This window comes from Benincasa hispida, chromosome 3 (assembly GCF_027475165.1).
Source record: "Benincasa hispida cultivar pf3 chromosome 3, pf3_genome.v1.1, whole genome shotgun sequence".
NCBI classification, from domain to species: Eukaryota; Viridiplantae; Streptophyta; class Magnoliopsida; order Cucurbitales; family Cucurbitaceae; genus Benincasa; species Benincasa hispida.
The window spans coordinates 74,758,964-74,768,936 of record NC_143480.1 but is presented as its reverse complement, the minus strand read 5'-3'; the positions used below and the strand labels follow the sequence as shown (position 1 = coordinate 74,768,936).

General features: G+C 36.7%; 1 protein-coding gene across 1 annotated transcript; it reads left to right on the top strand.

Moving 5' to 3' along the window:
• The first annotated feature begins 291 nt into the window (after nt 1–291).
• On the top strand, nt 292–7,059 carry LOC120073273 (proteinaceous RNase P 2-like). The gene is made up of 6 exons (XM_039026013.2): nt 292–1,813; nt 3,594–3,695; nt 3,838–4,013; nt 4,182–4,302; nt 4,641–4,709; nt 6,562–7,059. Exons 1-6 carry the CDS (start codon nt 896–898, stop codon nt 6,802–6,804), a joined length of 1,629 nt encoding a protein of 542 aa, XP_038881941.1. The 5' UTR covers nt 292–895; the 3' UTR covers nt 6,805–7,059.
• The last annotated feature ends 2,914 nt before the right edge of the window (nt 7,060–9,973 follow it).

Sequence of the window (9,973 nt, the reverse complement as noted above, 5' to 3'; positions counted from 1 at the left end):
GAACAAGATGAAGAAAAGAGAGGAAAGAAAATGAAGCGAGAGGAATGAGGGAATCAGACTGAAAATTAAGATTTAAAACGTTTGATTTATGCTTGATGAAAAACGAGAGGAATGTGCGAGAATCCAGGTCGAGTGTGTGCTAGGGGCATTTTAACGAGAGGAAGGAATCCAAAATAAGAGGAATGCGTGATAATTTAGGATGCGTACGTGACATCAATCATTAGGGACTAAATAGACATTTCAGACGTCATCCGGAAGCTAATGAAAAGTTGGACCAAATTTTGAATCAGCCTAAAAATTTGATCCATTCGCACAAATTTTCCACTAAAATAGGATTAAACCTTTTGATAAATTTACCAGAACATAAGAAGGACAAAAAGTTTACATTTTCAAAAGTTGGGTCAAACATTTTGGCAGAAGTCAGCCGACGCGCCCCCACCTCCTGACACATCGTCTTCGGCGATACCCACAGACAAGAACGGCGACGACGACTCCTCGCCCGTCGACCACGGCGCAGCTTCTTCTCCCTCTGGTTCTTCTCCAGCAACGAACACCAAGCGAGCGGCATTTTCTGACCCACGCATTTCTGTCCTTCGGCGGATTCTTCCTGCGAAGTGCGACTCACCCTCTCCTCTCGACGCCCACACCACGCGATTTCCAGCGTTTTTCTTCCTTCCGGCGGTCACTCACGGCTTTTTCTTTGCCGGCGACGACGCAACACCAACCAAGGACGAACACCCACGTATTGCACGGCCACCCATCTGGTGCAGCGGTTTTTGACGACATCCACTCGATTATAACAGTCTGCAGCAGCAGCAGTCAAACAGTATCAAAGCTCCATAAAATTCCCGCGGTTAGGGCGTTTTGTTCTCGGATTTTTTCTACAGATCCTCCAATGGATTCCACTGGCACTGCCAAAGCAAGAAAGAAGTCCAAGAACCAATCGCCTGAAGTCAAGTTCCACTTAGACCTCACTACCTGTTCGAGGAGGAAAGATTTACTTTCGGCCATAACTCTCTGCGAAACTGCAATTTCGGAGAAGTTGAAATTCAACCAGCAGCACTTTAATACTCTCCTCTACCTCTGTTCTACCGCGATTTCTGACCCATCGTTGAAAGAATCCGCAGTAAGTTTTGGGTTTCGTGTATATAATCACTTGCTATCCACTGGTGTTGTTCCAAATGAAGCTACAGTCACTGCTGTCGCAAGACTCGCCGCAGCAAAAGGGGACGGCGATTATGCATTTGAATTGGTGAAAACAATTGGGAAATATAAAGTTACGCCCAGGTTGCGCACTTATGATCCCGCATTGTTTTATTTTTGTGAGAATTTGGAGGTGGATAAGGCTTATGAGGTGGAAAAACACATGAATTCTGCTGGAGTGGAGTTAGAGGAACCTCAGATTTCTGCCCTTTTGAAGGTGAGTTCAGAGACAGGAAAAGAGGATGAAGTGTATGAATATTTACACAAACTGAGACGTTCTGTGAAGTGTGTTAGTGAGTCTACTGCAAAGACTATTGAGGATTGGTTTTGTAGTGAAAAGGCCTCTGATATTGGTGAATCGACTTCGGATGTGGGTCTGATTAGAGAGGCAATTTTAAGCAATGGAGGGGGTTGGCATGGAAAGGGGTGGACTGGGACGGGAAATTGGGCGGTGAAAAGAACAAATGTTTATTCCAATGGTAAATGCTGCTGTTGTGCTCAACAATTGGTTTGTGCCGATATTAGTTGTGCTGAGACAGAGAGTTTTGCTCAGTCTTTGGCTGCACTCGCCATTGAAAGGGAGACTCAACCAAATTTTATAAGCTTTCAGGTTTGCTAACTTCTACTTGTCTAATTCAAATGCAATGATTATGAAGATCTTGTACTTAATATGGCCTTATGATCAAAATATCACCCCATCGTCGGTTCCTCTACATGTTTCCTTTTGGTTTGAACCATCGAGATTTTGAGTTTTACCTTGTTTTCTTTCTTTTTTTTACCTTGTATGTTTAGATGCCGAAGTTTGTGTTTTATAAGTTGTCTTGGTGTTTACTTCTAAAGTTCTCTTAACCCCTTTTTTCTAATTAATGAATGATGAATGCAAATTTTTCCTCATTAACGGGAGTCCTAGGGATAAAGTTTTAGCCTCAAGAGTTCTTAGACCAGGAGATCCCTTATCCCCTTTCTTTTCCTCATCATTGTAGGCATTTTAATTAGGCTGGTCTCTAAGAGTGTTGTTGGTAAAATCCTTGAGCCCTTTGAGGTTTGCATGAGCATTGAGAAGCTTATGTGTAACTTCCTTTAGGAACGGGTGGAAAAAACAAAAGGAAAAAGGTCACACTTAGTCAGATGGGAGGTCATTGATAGGCCAGTTTCCTTGGAGGGTGAGAAATTGGAAGTTTAGGCATATGGCTTTGGTGTTTCCCCTTGGACCAGCTCCCTTGGCAGAGGATCATTGTTAGTAAGTTTTGTCCTCATCCTTTTCAATGGTTACTGGGGTGGGGTTAAAGGCACATATCAGATCTTGTGGAAGGTCTTTTAGGTGGGGGATAGACCTCTCCATGTTCTCTTGGTGCTTTCATGTATCTTCCTTTTAATAAACAAGTGTTTAGTCTTTTTAGTTTGTTTGGCGAGCGCCTTTTTCTTATCTGAACTTTGCATTCTTTGTTTAATAGAGAAGTGACAGAGATTGTCTCTCTTCTATCCTTGCTTGAGGTGTTTGTTTTTACACCTGAGAGAAGGGACATTCATGTGTGGAGTTCCAACTCTTTAAAGGGATTCATGTGTAATTCTTTTTTTCCGTAGTTTCTTAGACACTTCTCCCTTGGGTGAGGGTTTCTGCTCTTTGGAGAATTAAGATTCCAAGGATAGTTAAGTTCTTTACCTAACAAGTTTTATCTGGAAGAGCTAACATTGTGAATCAGCCAGTGAGGAAGAAGCACTCATTAGTTGGTTTGTTTTGTTGTTTTCTCTATCGGAAGATAGAGGAATACTTGGATCACATTCTTTGGAGATGTGAACTTGCGAGATCAATGTGGAATGATTTCTTTCAGGCATTTGGCTTATCATTGGCAAGACACATGGATACTTGTAATATAGTTAGGGAGTTCCTCCTCCATTTACCTTTTCATGAGAAGGGTTGTTTTTTGTGGCTTCCTAGGATGCTTGCTATATTGTGGGATCTTTGACGTGAGCGAGATGACTGAGTAATAGAGGGTTGGAGAGGGATCCAAGTGTTGTTCGGTCAATAGATTTTATGTTTCCATTGGGTTTTGATTTCGAAGACCCTTTGTAATAATTTTATACGTACTATTTTGTATAGATGGAGTCCTTTAGTTGGCTCCCTTTTTGTGGGTTTGAATTTTTGTATAACCTTATATTTTTTTATATTGTCTTAATGAAAGTTGTTGCAATAAAAGATTTCCTTTTCACCTTACATGTTATTTGGCCTCTTGTTCGTTTCCATGTTTCTTATTGGGTTTCAATTTCGAAGGCTTTTTGTAATTATTCTATTGACACGATTTTGTATAGCTGGAGTCCCTTCCTGTAGCAAGATTCTCCTTTTTTTTTTTGTGGGCTAAGTGTTTTTTTTGTTCGTATGTGTATTCAAGGAGTGGTTAGAAGAACATAATCATTGTGATACGATTGTTGATGGAGCAAATATTGGCCTCTACCAACAGAATTTTGTAGATTCCGGATTTAATCTTCCCCAGGTTGTAAAGTATATTTTGGTCCTTCGCTTATTTCAATTTAGGCAATCTCTTGAAATTTCCATTAGAGTGCACGACTTGGCTAGCCTTTTCCATAAGAAACATTGTTCATTATGCATTTGTTCTCCTGGTTTCAATAGAGCAGGTTGAGGCCGTTGTCAAAGAATTATGTAAGATGAGTGGGGGAAATTGGCCATTAGTTTTCTGGCACAATAAACGCACCAGGGCTCTAACGGATAATTCTTCACATAGAAAAGTTGTCGAGGAATGGATAAACAAAGGTGTTCTTTATTCAACGCCCATTGGCTCAAATGACGATTGGTATGCCCTTGACTAATAATTCTGAAACTCATTTATAATATTAGTTCTCTGTTTGAGATGCGAACTTTTGGATTCAACTAGTTTTTTATTTACTAAAAGCTGTGTGTGTGGTCGTGTCACTTCAATGCATCCAAACTGTTGTTGATCATATTCTTTTACCATATATAGGTATTGGCTTTATGCCGCTGTGAAATTGAAGTGCTTGCTTGTCACAAATGATGAAATGCGAGATCATATTTTTGAACTTTTGGGAAACGAATTATTTCTCAGATGGAAGGAGAAACATCAAGTATGTGTTATCTACATAAACCTTAGTTTGCAGATCATTTATGCCATGTTTGGCAACTATTTAGTTTTTGAAAATTAAGCCTATTTCTTCTCAATTTTTAACAATGATTTGCATCTTTGTTAATTAAATAGTTGAATTCTTATATTTTCTAGTTTTCAAAACTTGACTTGGTTTTTGGAAACATTGTAAAAAGTATATAACTAAACAAAAAAATTTAGAGGCGAAAATGGTGTTTATGAACTTAATTTTCAAAAACTAAAAACTAAATGGTTACCTAATGGAGACTTAATTACTTGTTAAAGTTTGTATGTTAGCATTGTTGTGTCATGTTTTTGCAGATTCGTTACACTTTTGTTAAGGGTCAACTAAAACTTGAGATGCCACCCCTTTATTCTGTTGTAATTCAGGTACCTTCTGGCTTCTGCTTCCTCAACTTGTTCCTTGTTTTTCTTATAATTCACTCATGATTTTACTCGTCCTTGGGGACTTTTTTGTTTCTGCTGAAAATTGTTGGAAATAATTTGTTTTAAACATCGACTAAGATTTTAAAAGTGTTTTTCATATATAAAAATGTTTTTCGAATAATTTTTCCTCTATCACGGGTTATGTTTGGTTGTAATTGCTTTATTTGGTTTCATTGTATATTAAGCATTGACATTAGCCTCTTTCCATTTCATCAATGAAAAGTCTTATTTTCTTTTTTAAAAAAACACGGTATGGAGAATCAGTCAAATTTTTTTCCTAGAACAAAAGAGCTATGGGAAACATGTTTGTATTACTAGCTGGCTCTTTTCACAAATAATCTAACCAAAGTAATAGGAAGTATAGTGAAACAAAATAAGTAAAAAGAAGCAAATACAACCAAATAAATCTCATGACTAGCCTTGTCCAAAAAGGTATAGCAAGAGTTGCCTTCAGTTTGTTCTCACGATTAAAGATGTCCACGGGGCGGGGATGGGGAAGCCCTCCCTGTTCCTGTCCCCACAAATTTCCTCGTGAGAACGGGGCGGGGATTCCCGTGGGGATTTCGCGGGTATTAGGTTCCCTGCGAAAAAAATTTTCCTGCCACCATTTTTTTCTAACAATTTTTTTTTATTTCAATTAAATATATATTTTTAACAATTCCTTAAACATATCCAATACAACTTTCATTTAAATAAAATAGTATCAATTTTGGTAATAAAAACAATAATACACATTCAATTTAAAAAGATATCATTAAAATGCTAAATTTACATAATTTTTATAAATTAAAATTCAACAATTAGAATATCCTATCTTAAATATTATAACATCTGAGGAATTAAAGAAATAAAGTCTTAAACTTAAATAATTAAAATCTCTATAATTATTCTAACAAAGTCTATAATATATATATATATATTATAAATTTATAATTTATATACAAAAGTCGTGGTGGGTCGAGGTTGGGATCGGGGTTGGGGAATATAGTCCCCGTCCCCGGCCCTGAATTGCAAACGCGGAAAAAAGAATCCCCACTCTCTCCCCCATTCCCTGGGTCCCCCGGGCCTCGACCCCATGAGTTTTTTAGACATTTCTACTCACGATAGTTTGTTAACAACTGGATTGAAAGTCCTTCAAATTTTACAAGTTCATGGGCGAATAATGATTTCCTTGTTTATGTAGATCTCTCTCTCTCTCTCTCTCTCATAAGACTTGGTCAGGTTGATCTTGATCTTTTTGGGCTTACACAATCAAATCTCTGAGAAATAGTTCTTGTAAAAAGAATATGCTGCAAAACAAACTGTTAGTCATCCATGAAATGACTATTTTGGGAATGTTATTTACGCTCAGCCAAACAGAACTCTAAGAATTAGTTCTTGTAGAACTTGTTGCAAAATTAACTGCCAAGCATCCTTAAAATGATTATCAAATGAACTCTTACCTATCAATTCCTTGAATGTTTCTTAAAATTGTGAAATGAGAAACAGCAAATAGTTATTCTAAATGCATGGCTTTGAGAAGTAGAAACAAAAAATGATAACCTTATGAAATGACCCAGAAAGAAAAAATTTCATTGAATAAATGAAAAGAGATTAACGCTCAAACTACCATGAAAATAGAAGAGAAAAACAGCCAACTCAATAGACTATACAAACCGGGATGAGTTCAAGAATCTGAAAGTTTTCTTTTCCTTAGATCTATACTCTGTCTGCTTCATCAGCAATAAGAACTAGGGATAAAACTGTCTTCCACTGATAAATGCACTTCGAGAAAATGACTCTGCCTTCATTTCAGGAATCAGAAACAGGATCTTGGCATGTTCCAATTGCAGGCAATGACTCCGAATTAGAACGAACTTGGTTGTGTGTTACCAGGCCAGGTGTTTCTGCTGCCTCCGGTATACAGTTGAATGCCGAAACTTCTGAAAACATTGTGGCTCGAGGGTCATGTGCATCAATGAATGTAGGCAGTTATAATCAACTGCACGATTCGGCCATAGCACGTAAAAGAAAAGAAAGGCCCTCATCAACCTCCTAACTGCATATCATTGCCTAAGAATCTCTAAAAACTTCTGAACTTGCTTTTTAAGCATACAACAGCCAATGTGGCCGGATCCTTGTACTGAACAACCAGCAATGGCCAAGTTTTCTGGACTCTTAACAGTTTTGTGTGTATTCAGCAGATAGCTAAGCTGATGAATAGGTCTATTTTTTATCTGCCTGATTGTTAGTGTTGATTTAGCTTGGACGATGATAATATAATAATAAAATTTAATTTATTTTAATTTTTAAAGATCGCTTTTGCAGTGCTGTTCTATCTAAATTTTTAATTTGGTTCGACATGTTGAGTTTTACATTAATATCTTATATCTGAGGAAATTTGACAAAAATATAATAAAAAAGTATAAGCGATGTGAATCCAATATTAATAATAAGTTTTTTTTTTTTTTTTTTTTTTTTTTTTTAAAACACAACTTTTATTCAAACCACACATAAGTCGAACGCAATCGTCGGTGCACACATTACGGGGAGAAAAGAGGACAATGAAATTGCGGTTGGTGCACACACTATATCTGGAATTTTTTTTATAAAAAATTAATGTTATTTTAATAATTATTAACAAAAATAGGGTTGGATTGAAGGTAATAGCCCTAAATCGCTGAACAGGTCCATGACTTCCTTGCTGACCAGGTAATCGTGGACGAGATCCATGATTACCCAAGTACACGACTTAGTGGCCCCAAACAAGCGCCCCACGACCTTCCCTTTCACTTTCTTCCCATCCGAAACTTTTCATTTTCTGCCTCTCTCTCACAGTTGCCAGTCCAACTACCACCATCGTTTGTTGATCTAGTTGTTGTCGTCGTCCGCCATGTCTACCGTCGGTTGTTTTTCCTGCTATTGTTGAACGTAAGTAAAGTTTGTATATTTTTTCCCCAATATATGAGATTATGCATAAAAGAATAGAGTTTCCTCCATATTTAAGTGTATGCTCTATAGATCTATTTTGTTTTCATTTGGGCTGATTTAAGTGTATGCTCCATAGATCTACATTTAGGCTGATTCTTTTTTTTTTTTTTTTTGTAGTTGGATATCATAGCTTGGATTGTTATAACTTGGACTGTCGCTTTTTTAAGTGTATTGGATTTTTGGACTATATCATAACTTGGTTTTTTAAAGTGTATCCGTCCATCGATCCAATTGGAATGTTACATTGGGTCTGATTTAAGTATATTCGATTTTTTTTATTTGAATTTGGGATGATTTAAGAAAATATTTGGACTGGTCATAAAAGAATATTTCGACTGTTTGTACTGGTCATTAAAAAAAATATTTGGAGTGTTTGGAGTATGGATCTATTTGGACGGCTTAAAAGAAAAACAAACTTTTTGGTTGTTAGTATTAATATATTTTTTGTCAACTATAACCGTTGTAAAAATTTAATTAAATATGTCGATGCGTCCTGAAGATTTAGTCATTCTTGAACCTGGAAATGACAAAGACAATGATATTGACGTATAACTTGATGAATTATTTGGAAACGATAGAAGTGCATAACATGATCTTGGGTTGGTACGGTCAGAGATGTTCACACAAATAGATTAGGAAATTAGTAATTCAACCTGTGAACGAGGGTCAAAATTGGAGGAAAGAAGTAGATGTGTAGATAATTCTAGTTTAATACAAAAATGAATGTTATTTGACACTCAAGAAGATTTACAACTGGCTGTAAAAAAAATACTGCGTGATAGAACACTATGAAATTTTCGTCGTAGAATCAAATCAAGATATTTGGTACGTGAGATGAAAACAGTGGAAGGATGGATGGTTGTGATTGGAGCATGTCGGCGTAAAACTCATAGGATGTTTGAAATCACTAGACTTGAATCAATTTTATGAGTATCGAAATCCAAAATATGGTTAAAGTTGATCCCGATGTACCTATGGCCCTACTCCAAGAAGCAATTAAAAAACAATATGAGTATAATATTAATATCAATGTTGTCTTTGGGGATTGGGAGAAATCATATTCAAAGCTTCCGTATTGGTTGAGTGTTGTTGTACATTACAATCCTGGAATATGATTGATTGGTATTTCCTTCCATCTGATGTGCCAGGTACAACTATTTTTGGTAAAGTTTTCTAGTCCGAGTTCAAATATTGTAGACCATTCATTCAAATTGATGAAACTTATCTCTACGGAAAGTATAAGGGGAAATTATTGATCGCCTTATCTATTGATGCAAATGGGCTTATATTTTCCCTTGCTTTTGCTATTGTTGAAGGTGAAAACTCGTCTAGTTGGTCATAGTTTTTGTGGGCATTGCATGAATATGTTACCAAACGAGATGGTATTTTCTTGATTTCTAATAGACAATGCATTCTTGCTGCAATTAACAATGAGAAAATTGGTTGGAGTGAACCTAGGGCGTACCATAGACATTGTCTTCGTCAGGTTGCTAGTAATTTTAATATGAAATAAAAATAGAAGCAACTAAAAGATTTGGTGTTAAGGCAGGAAATCAACACCAAAGGTACAAACTCATTAGGTGCATGAAAGAGTTGAAACAATTAAACCTTGAGTGCCTTGAATATTTTTCTGATATTGATCTGAAAAAATGGACACAATCACATGATGATGGGTACCACTATGGATGGATGACAAGCAATACAATTGAATGTATGAATGTTGTTTTCAAAGGTGCTAGAATGTTACCTATTACTTCTTTGGTTAGGCTAACATTCTATTGCACAATACTGTATTTTGAACGTTGAAGATGAGTGATAAGCGAAACACTCGACCGTGGGGACATATATACAGAATATGTCGTGAGAAAGCTTAAGAGGTGGGAAAAACGAGCATCTGCACATATGACATCTATTGATAGGGAAACCCAAACTTTTGAAGTACAAACTGACATAAGTATGATTTCTCCCAAGACAAACACACACAAGTTGTGAGCTTGAAAGAAGGGGTTTGTTCTTGTAATAAGTGACAGTCATTCAAGATTCCATGCTCTCATGTAATTGCAGTTTGTAATTACATACGTTTGACATACATACCTTTTATTGATGAATGCTACAAATTATCCCATTTCAAGTGACGTTCTGAAGGTTGCTTCCATCCAATACAACACCCAGATTATTAGGTAGAATTATCATTTACAGAAGTTCGTCCAAATGCGGACTAACTAAGTGAACAGGGT

Bases quoted from the DNA above. Each gene is read 5' to 3' on its own strand.
- LOC120073273 (XM_039026013.2), top strand. From the start codon at position 896: ATGGATTCCACTGGCACTGCCAAAGCAAGAAAGAAGTCCAAGAACCAA. The intron at 3,696-3,837 runs GTTGTAAAGTAT...TCAATAGAGCAG, and splicing joins CCGGATTTAATCTTCCCCAG to GTTGAGGCCGTTGTCAAAGA. The intron at 4,303-4,640 runs GTATGTGTTATC...ATGTTTTTGCAG, and splicing joins GATGGAAGGAGAAACATCAA to ATTCGTTACACTTTTGTTAA.